This window comes from Delphinus delphis, chromosome 8, assembly GCF_949987515.2.
Source record: "Delphinus delphis chromosome 8, mDelDel1.2, whole genome shotgun sequence".
NCBI classification, from domain to species: Eukaryota; Metazoa; Chordata; class Mammalia; order Artiodactyla; family Delphinidae; genus Delphinus; species Delphinus delphis.
In genome coordinates this window covers 80956210-80968693 of record NC_082690.1, presented here as the reverse complement: position 1 = coordinate 80968693, position 12484 = coordinate 80956210, and the positions used below count along the sequence as shown (strand labels likewise).

Sequence of the window (12484 nt, the reverse complement as noted above, 5' to 3'; positions counted from 1 at the left end):
ACTCTATCTGGAAATTACTTTTGAATCTGATTTAAAATAGGGGTCCATTTTATTTTCTTCAAGTTTGATATGCATTGTACCAACACCATTTATTTAATAATGCACTATTTTCTCAATGAATTAAAACACCTTTATCTTCTATTAAATTCTTTTATGTAGTAGAATCTATATCTAGATTCTCTGCTCCACTAACCTACTTGCCTATTCTTATGCCAGTATAATATTGATTTCACTACAGTGACTTTATAGTGTGATCTGACATCTGGTAAGGCAAGTTTCCTCTCAATTTTTTCTTTTTCCCAAAAGACCTTGTCACTCTTCCCCCCATATCTACTCAACATTATATTACCTAAGTTAAAAAAAACACACATCAGTTAAGGTGAAATCAATTAATATACTTCCTGGAATTACAATAAATACATATATGAATTTGGGGAGAACTGGCCTTCTTTTATAATAGTAATTTGTTTTACCCCCAAACACATATGCTTTCTCTTTTGTTCAGGTCTTTTACGTCCTTCAATAGAATTATATAGGTTTATTTTTATTTGGAAATGTGTCTTTCTTGCTAAATTTATAACTATTTTATAAAGTTTTAGGTGCTTTTAAGAATGGAATACTTTTTTCCCACTTCCCTTTCTAGGTATTTACTACTTGAGTAGATTTTTAAATTTTTATCTAACCATTTTGTATCATCTTATTAATTTTACAAGTCCTTTTGGGTTTTTAAGTATTCAGTCAAATCATTATTAAAAAAAAGACTATTTTAACCTTTCTTTAGTTTTTTAATTACATCTGCCAGACCTTCCAAAAATACTGATTAAAATATATATAGAAGTTAATCCATATTTACAACCTGATTTTTGACTAGATTGTTATAGTATTTCACCTTTTGAGAAAATAACTGCTATTTGTCCTTGGTTAATAGGATATTTTACGTTTAAGTAGTTGACTTATATTTCCATTTAACTTAGAGATTTTAATACGAACAGCTAGCTGATCATTGTGATGCTTATCAACCTATCATTGATTGACAATCTGATATGGAGCCATCCTTGTATTCTTGAATTAAACCCTATTAGGCCATAGGTATTATTCTTTTATTATCCTTTTAACTAAATGAAGGGTGAATTAGATATGCTAGTATTGCATTTTGAATTCTGCATTTATATACTTCAGTGAGGTTGGACTTTTTCTCTTTTTCCTTTTATACTATCTCTAGCAGAATTAGGTATTAATGCTGGATTCAATATAAAATGAATTTTAAGAGCTTTCTTTATTTACCATGGTCAGGACTAGCATAAAAGGCAACGCTCTTTCCTATTTTCTTTTAATTTATTTATTTATTTTTGGCTGCGTTGGGTCTTCTTTGCTTCTTTGCTTTGTGCGCAGGCTTTCTCTAGTTGCGGCAGGTGGGGGCTACTCTTCATGGCAGTGTGCAGGCTTTTCAGTGTGGTGGCAGAGCACAGGCTCTAGGCACGTGGGCTTCAGTAGTTGTGGCATGCCAACTCAGTAGTTGTGGCTCGCGGGCTCTACAGCGCAGGCTCAGTAGTTGTGGCACATGGGTTTAGTTGCTCCGCGGCATGTGGGATCTTCCCAGACCAGGGATCGAACCCACATCCCCTGCATTAGCAGGCGGATTCTTAAGCATTGCACCACCAGGGAAGTCCCTTTCCTATTCTTTATAAAAGCTAGATAACAATTGCAAATCTGATCACTGTACATTCTTCTATGTACTTTAGTTACCTTTCTAATCTCTTTTATGGTAATAACCTATTAAAGTTTTATAATTATTGAGTCAATTTTAATAATTTATATTTTGCTAGGACATCATTCATTTATCTAGGTTTCACATGTTGCCACAGAATTACAGTAGTATCATCTTATAATTTACCTTGTGTCTCTGGTTGGTCTTCTCTCTCAAACTTAAGCATATATTTTTGCTCTCTTTTTCCTTTAACAATCAGTGTGAAAAAGGATTTTGCTATTTTCAAAGAATGCAAAGAATGATCTCTTGGGATTTCTTTCTCCTTTTTTTCTTTTTTTTTGTTTTTTTGTTTTTCAGTTTCTTTGATTCCAGCTTTTATCTGTATTAATTACCTCTTCCTCCTTTATTTTATCTTATTGTTCTTTAATTAAGTTATTAGGTTAGGCAAAGGAATTATTTTGTCGATGAACTAAATATATCTCAGTAAGATTTGAGACAAGGTAGTATAATTTAATAAAATGAGATTATTGGGTGATGGGTGAAATTCATCCCATCTCTATTAAGACATGTATACCTTTAATATGTGTAGCTAATAGTTTCCACATATGTAAGCTGAAGAGAATACAGAGCCTCAAGGTTCCTGTTAGGTAAAAAATTACGCCTGATAAAATTGATAATTTTAAGCTACATTTAAGAAACTAGGGTGTTTGAAAGAATAAGAGACCTTGGGAATCACTGCCTTTAGAAACAATAATATCTAAGAAAATTCAGGTTGTCTATGATAGTGAAATATAATGGAGACCTATACTCATTCTATAAATGTTCAGGTCATAATCAAGTGAACTCCTAAGAAGTTTCACAAATATGAATGCCCTAGTACAAGACCTTCTTAAAGAAGGTGCATCTAAGTTACGTTGCTTAAAATGACAGAAAGATTAAAAAAAAAAGAAAAAACTACTCTGGAACTAAACCACATCTTCATATTTTCTTAGAAATAAAGAACCTGGGGTCAAATGGGTTTCCAGGGACTCCATAAACACTGTGATCTTGCAGACAAAAATCTAGGTATATTTATTTACACTTTTATTGGGATACTTAATCACATTGATGGATTTGCAGAGTCTGGGACCTGAGAGAGGATGAAAAAGACTACTCTAGATTAGTAATCCAACTTTCTACCTTTAGTCTGTGATTAAACTTTTCTATGGTCATACTTTTGCTACTTCACCAAAGAGATCTTTTCTTTGTTGGATAGTCAAGTCAAACTTTACCTCTAAAATTCTCATCTACTTTGTTGATTTCAGTCTCTGGAGCTTCACATAGTAGAACAATTCCCCATTACAGAAAATAGCCCTTTACATATTTGGAGATAGCCATCTTAATTCCAAGATATTTTTCTTTTTCAGGCTGGTGTGTTCCAAACAACATAGCACATGGACATACTCATTAATTCAAAATTTTTTCTCTAAAGGAAGATGCTTTTACAACTCATGAAGACAATAACTTTATATTTTTAAAAAGTTCTCTAGTAAATGCTCACTAATTCTGATAAATGGATAGAGTGCTCTACATTTACTTATGAATTTCAGAAAGATTTCAAAGAAAGCAATTGCATTATTGTTTCATGAATTCTACAGAATTCTACAGAATTTTTACATATGTATTTACTCCACTAAATTCTGAGAAACTGTAACTCATAAAGTACTTTAAAAATGTTTTTAAAGTATGGGTTATTTGTCAAAATACTATTCATGGATGGATTTCAACACATTTTCAAATTTTAACCAAAAATAAGTTTTTGTATTTATACTTACTTACAAAGGATAAATGCAGTAACATCATTATTTTGAGTGATTCTAAAAATATCATTTACATCAATTCTTTCTGGATAAAAAGGGAGGAAATACTTAGTGGAGTGACGTATAGTATCATACAAGGGAGAACAAATTCCAAGATGGTAAACTAAGCTCCATAAAACATAGCAACAAAATTAAGTAACTATACAAGTGTATTACTTACGGGTACAATTCTGAAAGCTGTTCAGCTATTGCATAAGCTGTTGGGTCTCTGTCTAAGGCATACAGAGTAATATCTGACTCCTTCTGTAGAATGGCTCTTGTGTGTCCTCCTGAACCAAATGTCATATCTAGAAAAAACTAGCCAACACAGAAAAAGAAAATTACCACTTAGCATGAGCAAAGTTTATTCTTGCCAGCTACCTTATTTCTAGACACACATAATGCTTTTCAGAGCTGATACCAAATAGAAAAACAAATTACTTTTTTTTTTTTTTTTTTTTTTGCCTAGAGTTCAATTTGTTGTACATGAGGTCTGGATCAATTATGAGTGATCAGTCCAAAAGAATTTGTCAGAGTAACAGCAAAATGATAATCTTTGTCACAGGCTGGCCAATTCAAGGCAAATTTGCATTTCCCTCCATAAGTTCAAACTAGCCACAGTGTTGTGCTACTAGCTTTTTACTGCTTTCAAGCACCTGACTAAAAATGATATTTCCAACAATTTCTCATCATTTGGAGACAGCTTACAATTGGTGTGGCTCACTTTATCTCAAGTTCTCTAAATGCTTTATATTAAACATAAAAATATTCAAGAATACAGAGAGAGCGAGAGAGCGAGAGAGCGAGAGAGAGAGCGAGCGAGAGAGAGAGAGAGAAAGAGATTATACCTAACAGTAGTCATAGGACAAATATTTAATTAACAAATCAGACCTGAAAAAGCCCAGGGCTTAAGTCAAAACACCTGGGATAAATTATAGCCTTGCCACCAAGTAGCTACATAGCTTTGGAAAAGTCATTTAAAATTCCAGGGTTTTTAGATTTCTCCAGAGTTTAAAAAGAAAAAGAAGGTCTAGAAGAATATACCCCAATACCTGCCTAATTGGTAAGGTGACATATAATTTCTCATCTAAACCAAAACACTTTTGGTAGTAAAAGATTTGCCAGGATAACAGGATACAAGGTATGGGAGTACATATGTTTAAATGCTTGGATCATTGAAGATACACAATGAAGTTAATTGGATCTGAATCTATTTCTTAGCTATTTTATTTGGCCACACTTAAGAAAACAATGCTGGCCCACTTAAAAAAAAAAAAAAAGCCAGCTGGCCGTTGGGCAAGAAACTAGACCTGGACCATAAGAAACGTAAATGTAAACAAGGTAGTTGATTGTAGTTGGTTTGGAAGTCAAGACACTCAGCACATCCTCTCAAAGTTACGCTCTTAGTTTAATGTGCTCTCTGAATAAGCCTCACTGGTATGATGAAAATAAAAACAATTATTCCAATAATACTGAATACTGTGACAAATAACATACACAATAAGTCAGACTGTTAAAAATATTTAAACATATAACTTTTTAAAAGTTCATGTGTACATTGCACAAAGGAAATTCCTGTAATGGATTTGAACATTTCCCTGCCCTGAATGTTACAACTTATTTCAGGGAGAGTGGTCAGAGACAAGGCACAATTATGCTTTGATTTTTTTTTTTTTTTTGACTATAAGCTACCATGCTGAGTCCTGTCCTCTGATCATGTACTCAGAAAAGTTAGCCTACTATTCAAAGAATAATATGGAGGAAATCTTCTGATCAAAATTGAGAAGAGGAGGGATGTAAAATATAAGATGTAAATGTGGTTTAAAAAAAATGGTACAAGCACTGCTTCTTAACATAAATTTTTTAGTATAACTTAACCTTGCACTTCTATCACTGTCAGCACAAAAGGTATGGCTACATATATTTTTCATCTTTTTAAACAGTAACTTTAAAACAACACTTAAAGTCTTATTATTGGAATGGCTGTTAGGAGTACATATTTAATCTCAAGATTGAATAATTTCCTCTCCCAGTCTGTATACTTACTTTATGCATCTATGAGGGTAAAAATCTTCTACCATAGCTTGCCTCAGTTTTAAAATTGCTAGAGGTTTAGCATGACTTAAACAAAGAACTTTTCCAGGCAAAAGTATATACCACTTTCTTATTATGCCCCAATATCAAGTCTTATATAGCCCTGGATTTAAACTAAGAATATATCAAATAAAATAATTTGCATATGATTACCTTATCCCAAGCCAGGAAAGTCCCAATCAATATTTAAAAAGAAAAATCCTTATGATTAAAAATATTCTGGAAAATGTGAGATGATTATAATTTACATGATTATTTTTTTAATATATCATGATTATGCCCTTGGAGATGTACTGACAATCAAGGAAGTTTCCACAGGAAAAAAATAATCTATTATTACCAGTCAAGTGTAAAACAAAGCAAAAAGTGGGAGACAAATGGGATTTATGAAACTAGAACTGAACCCCACAATAGGTCCTGGGTTAATAGGTGATTGGAGCCATCGACTTCCATTTTTAAAATTCTAATGGGGCTTCCCTGGTGGCGCAGTGGTTGAGAGTCCGCCTGCCGATGCAGGGTACACGGGTTCGTGCCCCGGTCTGGGAAGATCCCACATGCCGCGGAGCGGCTAGGCCCGTAAGCCATGGCCGCTGAGCCTGCGCGTCCGAAGCCTGTGCTCCGCAATGGGAGAGGCCACAACAGTGAGAGGCCCGCGTACCGCAAAACAAAACAAAACAAAACAAAACAAAAAAATTCTAATGTACACTGTCCATCAAATATAGTAAGTGACATCTAGGCCTTATGAGTCACCCAGCACTACAATTGAAAAGGGAGCCAATTAGTTTTTCCACTCTCCTGGATCACTAACTTGACATAAGACCACATTTTTTAATTTGTAAAACTTGATAATAAAATAAGGCGACTGGATGATTTTTTTGCTTAACAAATGCACAAGAACAACATAACTGAATGTTTCAAAATAATCCCTTTATGAATCTCAACTATGTATATATGCAAATGTTTATCTTATGCTCCAAACATATATGGAATTCTTTCTTTGAAATTACCTGATATAATTTATCTAAAAAGCCTAACCCATATGATACCAAGAGTTTTTTCTGGTAATTTCTCTCATCACCTTTATAACCCTGGCCAAATCATTTTAACTCTCTGAGATTCAACTGCTTTATCTAAGAAATGGGGATAAAATGTACCCTTGTTTACCTCAGATATTTATAAAGGTTATCTTATTTCTTCCTTAAAACAATGAAGTAGGTGTTAGTAAATTTTACATACACAGAAACTAAAATTACACTAAGCTAGTAAATGGCAAATGTAAGAATTGAATACAGGTGTACCTGGTTCTAAAACCCGTGTTCTTTCTCCCACTGACTCTGCATTAAGTCAACAGAGTCTATATCTGCACACTGCTTTATGACTTTCCAAGCATTAATGTTTTCCTACTTGGTCTAACAAATACTCTGTAACAGAGTATGAAAAAGTGGCATTATTCCCATTTTTACAAATAAAAAACTCAGGTTCAGAAAGATAATGTGACTTAAGATCATATTAATAGTAAGTGAGGGAAAGAGAATTCTAAACAAGGTCTCACCAACTCTGAATTCTGTGATTTTTCTGAAAAAACAATAAAGAAGGGAGGGAGGGAGGGAGTGAAACAATAAATAAGAAAAAATAGGGATGGTATAAGAAAGAATCATGGCAGAGATGGCTTTACAAAAATTATACAACAAAAGTTTAGTGTTTCATAGATGACCCATTCCCACTGGAATTAAGGCTCTTGAAAAGCCATCTTTCTGTATCTTTATCTCTCTCTCTTTCTCCCTCTTCCTCTCTCTCTGTTCCTCTTCTCCTGTTTCAAGAAGATGCCTAGGTATCTAGAGCTATAGAATGTACGTTCTTTGAGGATTTTTGTATTGACGAAAGACAAAACTTTCTATCTTTCCTATCATTTGAAGACAACCACTTTTGCTTGTTTGTTTGTTTTTTGTTTGTTTTTGCGGTACGCGGGCCCCTGACTGTTGTGGCCTCTCCCGTTGCGGAGCACAGGCTCCGGACGCGCAGGCTCAGCGGCCATGGCTCACGGGCCCAGCCGCTCCGCGGCACGTGGGATCTTCCCGGACCGGGGCACGAATCCGTGTCCCCTGCATCGGCAGGCAGACTCTCAACCACTGCGCCACCAGGGAAGCCCAACAACCACTTTTGTATCTTTTAGTTACAAACAAAAACACAGTTCAGAAAGAGATAATGCTAGTTACCCTGGGTAGGTGGTTTCTTTAAGGAAAAGAGATGAGAGACTTCTTTGAAATTGAGTAGAGGAGAGACGGAGAAGATGAACAAATTCCAGAAAGGCGCAGGACCAATAAAGTGACTGACAGGTGGTAAGATCTCAGAGCAGCTGGCTAGATGATGGACTGAAGGGGAAGGACCCTCAATCACAGGCTTCCCAATGTTACCAGAGATTTCCATGCCTCTCTATGGCACGGAAGAAGCAGAACCTTTGGTCCCAGAGGGTCTACAAAGGTTAAAACAAAAGGCATCTTAGGAGAAATTAAATGTGACATGAGGTGAGTAAGAAGGTGCAGGGTCTCTGCATAGCTCTGGATGGTGTGCGGAGTCTGGGGGATAAGTGAAATTGATGGCTTCTCAGCACAGGGAGACTGGGGATCAAAATCAAAATGAAGGTGATTTAAAGAAAATAAAAACTAGCATTTGAGGCAGAGGATTCATCACGATAATTCTCCAACACTGCCTCCAATTCAATATGGTAGCATCAGTGCACAGTAGTAGGTGTTTAGTGTATATTTAATGATGTGATATGAAAAAAGAGCTCAGTCTCCCAATGTAACTATGATAAAGATTGCAACACTCATTTGTGCATATGAATTCAAGATGTAAGACTCATTATGATAGGATCACATAAAATAGTCACAAGATGCCCAACTTCTAAGTCATTTAACGTCAGTGTATTCCTAATATTAGCAGTTGATTCATTAATGAACAGAACTTTTTCAAAACATTAATAATGATCTGTAATTATATAACTCTATAGCACCATGTTTTTATTTGCTGATCAGTCTCCTTTACATTTGAAATAAGAAAATGAACATTTCTTATCTTATGTTAGCTCTTTTAATCAAATACAACTAAATGACATTTTATCCCATGGTCTTCTAAATATCATAGAAAAGATTAGATTTTACTTTTCACCATGATGAGTCACACTTGAATAGTTGAGCTATAACTGTGGATCTGATATGGACATGGTACAGACACAGAATTTCAGAGCTCAGAGGGACATAACAGACTATTCCACCTCCTCATTTTACTTATGAGGAGACCAAGGCCCAAGAAGGTAGCTGGTAGCTAGTTGAGGGCAAAGCTAGTATTAAAACTCAGATCCTGTGCTCTTTCCACTTCATCTCATAATACTCCCCCACTGAAATTATATAATCACCCTGAAATAAAAACAATCGTTCTTTGGAAAAGCATTTTCTTAATATGAAGATATATACAAGTGGGAATTCTGCACCTTAAGCCTCCAACACAGTTAAAAACAACCACTGTTGTACCATTTTAATTTTAAGACTTTATGATGATAAATCTGTAGAATTAAATTCCAAAGACAATTATGTTTTATATGTGGCCTGAAAAAAGATGTGTAATAGCAACTGGTGAAGACCGACTTCTTGACAGGTTACAGTTTTCAAATTGATCTTGAAATTAAAAACAAAAAATTAAAACACCTAAAATCATAGACTCATGGGTGATTAAAGCTAGAAGGCCTATAGAAGTAATCCAAATTTAATTCTGTCATTATATACCACTCTGTCTTTCTAGAGTATATCTATATCCCTTTTATACTTCTCAAATGTGATATCCTTTAAGACAGCTAAGGCTGCTCTCTGAAGTGGGGAGACTGACAGAAATCAAGGGATTTGCCCAAGATCACCCTGCATAGACTAGATGTTTAAATGATTTGTTTTTCCCAATACAAGACCTCTAACCATTGAAATTTTCACACTGGAACAACACTGTTAAAATTGGACAGGAAAACATTTTTGGCCATGAACACTATGAGGGCATATCTTCCAATTACATTTTTCTAATGTTGATTAGTCATTTCCAATCTGTGCAAGATTTTTTTTTTTTTTTTTTTTTTTTTTTGTGGTACGTGGGCCTCTCACTGTTGTGGCCTCTCCCACTGCGGAGCACAGGCTCCAGACATGCAGGCCCAGTGGCCACGGCTCACAGGCCCAGCCGCTTCGCGGCACGTGGGATCCCCCCCGGACCGGGGCGTGAACCCGCGTCCCCCTGCATCAGCAGGCGGACTCTCAACCACTGCGCCACCAGGAAGCCCATGTGCAAAAGTTCTCATCTGAATTTGGAAACAATATGGCCTTATTTCACTTTAAAATTTCTTCCTATGAATATTTTCTTTTCTGACAATTATTAATTTTGAATTTTTCGAATGAAAGTTCTTTTGAAAGAATTTTAGTTAAACTTCACCTATTTGTAACTAGCTTCATTTTGAAATACTGAAATGTCTTAGGCATATACTTACCTTTCTAGAGTTTTTTCAGGAGGTAATTAAATTAAAATGCATGGCATTAATTAATAACCTGTATATTTACAGAACATCCAATATAGATAAGGCCATAGAAGGTAATACAAAGATAATAAGTTATGAGCCTTCCAGTTTGGTGAGAGAATTTAGACATTCACACAAATAATTATTAGTAAAAAGAAATCAACAATATAAGAAAGGTGTATATAATATTTTACAAGGAGTAAAAAAATATTAATTTTAATCAGTAGTGAGATGAATGAAATTGAAGTAGGTTACAATTCAGCTGGGCCTTGAAGGCTGGGCAGAACTCAGAGCTCACCCTTTCTTCTCACCCTCCATATTTTCTAAATCAAATTCGTTACCAAGTCCAGTTGATTTTACCATACAAATATATCTTAAATCTTTCCACTCACTTTTTCAATTCAGGCCCCCATATTTCTTTGCTTTATTACTGCAGTAGCATCACAACTCATATCCATACCTCTAATCTCACTTCTAATTCTTCTCGCTACACCATTAACAGGATATCCTTTCTAAAATAAAATTGTAGCATGTGAAATTCCTACTTAAACCGTCTCACAGGCTTTCCAAAACTACATGATAGAGTCCAAACTTCTAGGCAAAATGGACAATCTTCTTCATATTCTGGCCTCCTCATTTCTTTCCAACATGATCTCTCACTACTCCCAGACATGAATTTTACGACATATTCTCTAACTATACAGAAGTATGTGCAATAATCAAACATGCCAAGCTGCCTCATGCCTTCTCTCCCATTTTTCCTTGTTCCATCTCTCTCAAATTTTATTCCCAAACAATTACGAGAATCCTAATATGTCCACAGCTCTATTCCAAGAGTTAGAAATACAATAGCAGGCCGAAATAGACATGGGTCCTGCTCTCATGTAGTTTTCAGCCTGGAAGCCTGAGTATCTCTAACATACTGTCCTTTCTTTTTAGAATAACCTCTGAAAGATGCCCTAAACATTTGTGTCCCTGGTGCCAAACAATTAATAACGCACAGAATATAACCAATAAATATCTGCTGGATAAATAAAAACAAGGAGAATTAGAACTTAAAAAAGGCATAGACATAGGAAAGGATATGTCAGATATAAGGAGAGCAAGTTTGATTGGAATCCAGGATTTATTAAAAGAAGAGGGTGGAAAGGATAAAAAGGGAGAAGAGAGAAACAGAAAAATGAACAACTTTCATGTATGTTCCAGATACTGTTTTAATTTTTGCAGTATGTACCCTCTCTTAATCCTTGTAGTAGCAATGTAAGATAGACAAACTAGGAGCTCATGCAGGAAAGGTAGTGTAAAATCAAACTGCAGCAGTCCTAAATGGCTAGGGTAAGTAATTTACACCATATTTGTTAGACACTGGACAGCTTTGAAGACTTCCTTTTTTAACATACAAAAAATAATTTATTCCCATGGATGTGGGGAAGGGGAAGGGTAAGCTGTGACAAAGTGAGAGAGTGGCATGGACATATATACACTACCAAACATAAACTAGATAGCTAGTGGGAAGCAGCCACATAACATAGGGAGATCAGCTTCGTGGTTTGTGACCACCTAGAGGGGTGGGATAGGGAGGGTGGGAGGGAGGGAGACGCAAGAGGGAAGATATGGGAACATATGTATATGTATAACTGGTTCACTTTGTTATAAAGCAGAAACTAACACACCATTGTAAAGCAATTATACTCCAATAAAGATGTTAAAAAATAATAATAATAAATAAATAATAATAATAATTTAACTGCCAACAGTACTAGATGGATGGTACAGTGTGAGAATATAGTGGTGACCTGGTGTAGAGCACCCAGGTAAGAGGACATAAAAGCTTGAACTGGCAATAGGAATGGAGAGTGATAACAAATGTATGCACGTTTATTTCATGCTTATTTTATGCAAAACGTGGTGCTAAACATTTTATCTGTATTATTCATTCATTTTATAAAGAGGCATAAATATACACACATACACATTTAGTTAATTGAACGTGATTCTCAAAACCACACTCTGAGCCAAGTTACTATTATTATTATAATACTATTTTACAGAAGAGAAAGGGGAGGTTTAGAGAGGGCTAGGTAAGTTGTCTGAGGCACAGCTAATGAATGATGAAACCTGATTTCAAAAACAATTCTCTCTCCTGAACCTGTACTACTAATTTGCTTTTTTTATAGAGGTAAAATAGTAACTAGATGTGGTGAGTGGAGAAGTAAGAAAAATTGTTTAAATGATCACAAAGCATGCTATCTAGGTAACTAAGAGGATAACAGACACCATTTATTATGCAATTAC

General features: G+C 35.2%; 1 protein-coding gene across 6 annotated transcripts in view; it reads right to left on the bottom strand.

The window, feature by feature from the left end:
* METTL15 (methyltransferase 15, mitochondrial 12S rRNA N4-cytidine) overlaps positions 1 to 12484 on the bottom strand; it is a 202942-nt gene that overhangs the window by 111428 nt on the left and 79030 nt on the right. For all 6 annotated transcript variants that reach the window (XM_060018633.1, XM_060018634.1, XM_060018632.1 and 3 more), the window contains one exon: positions 3728 to 3864. In XM_060018633.1, coding sequence (XP_059874616.1) covers positions 3728 to 3864 — 137 coding nt within the window. The remainder of the gene's footprint in view (positions 1 to 3727; positions 3865 to 12484) is intronic.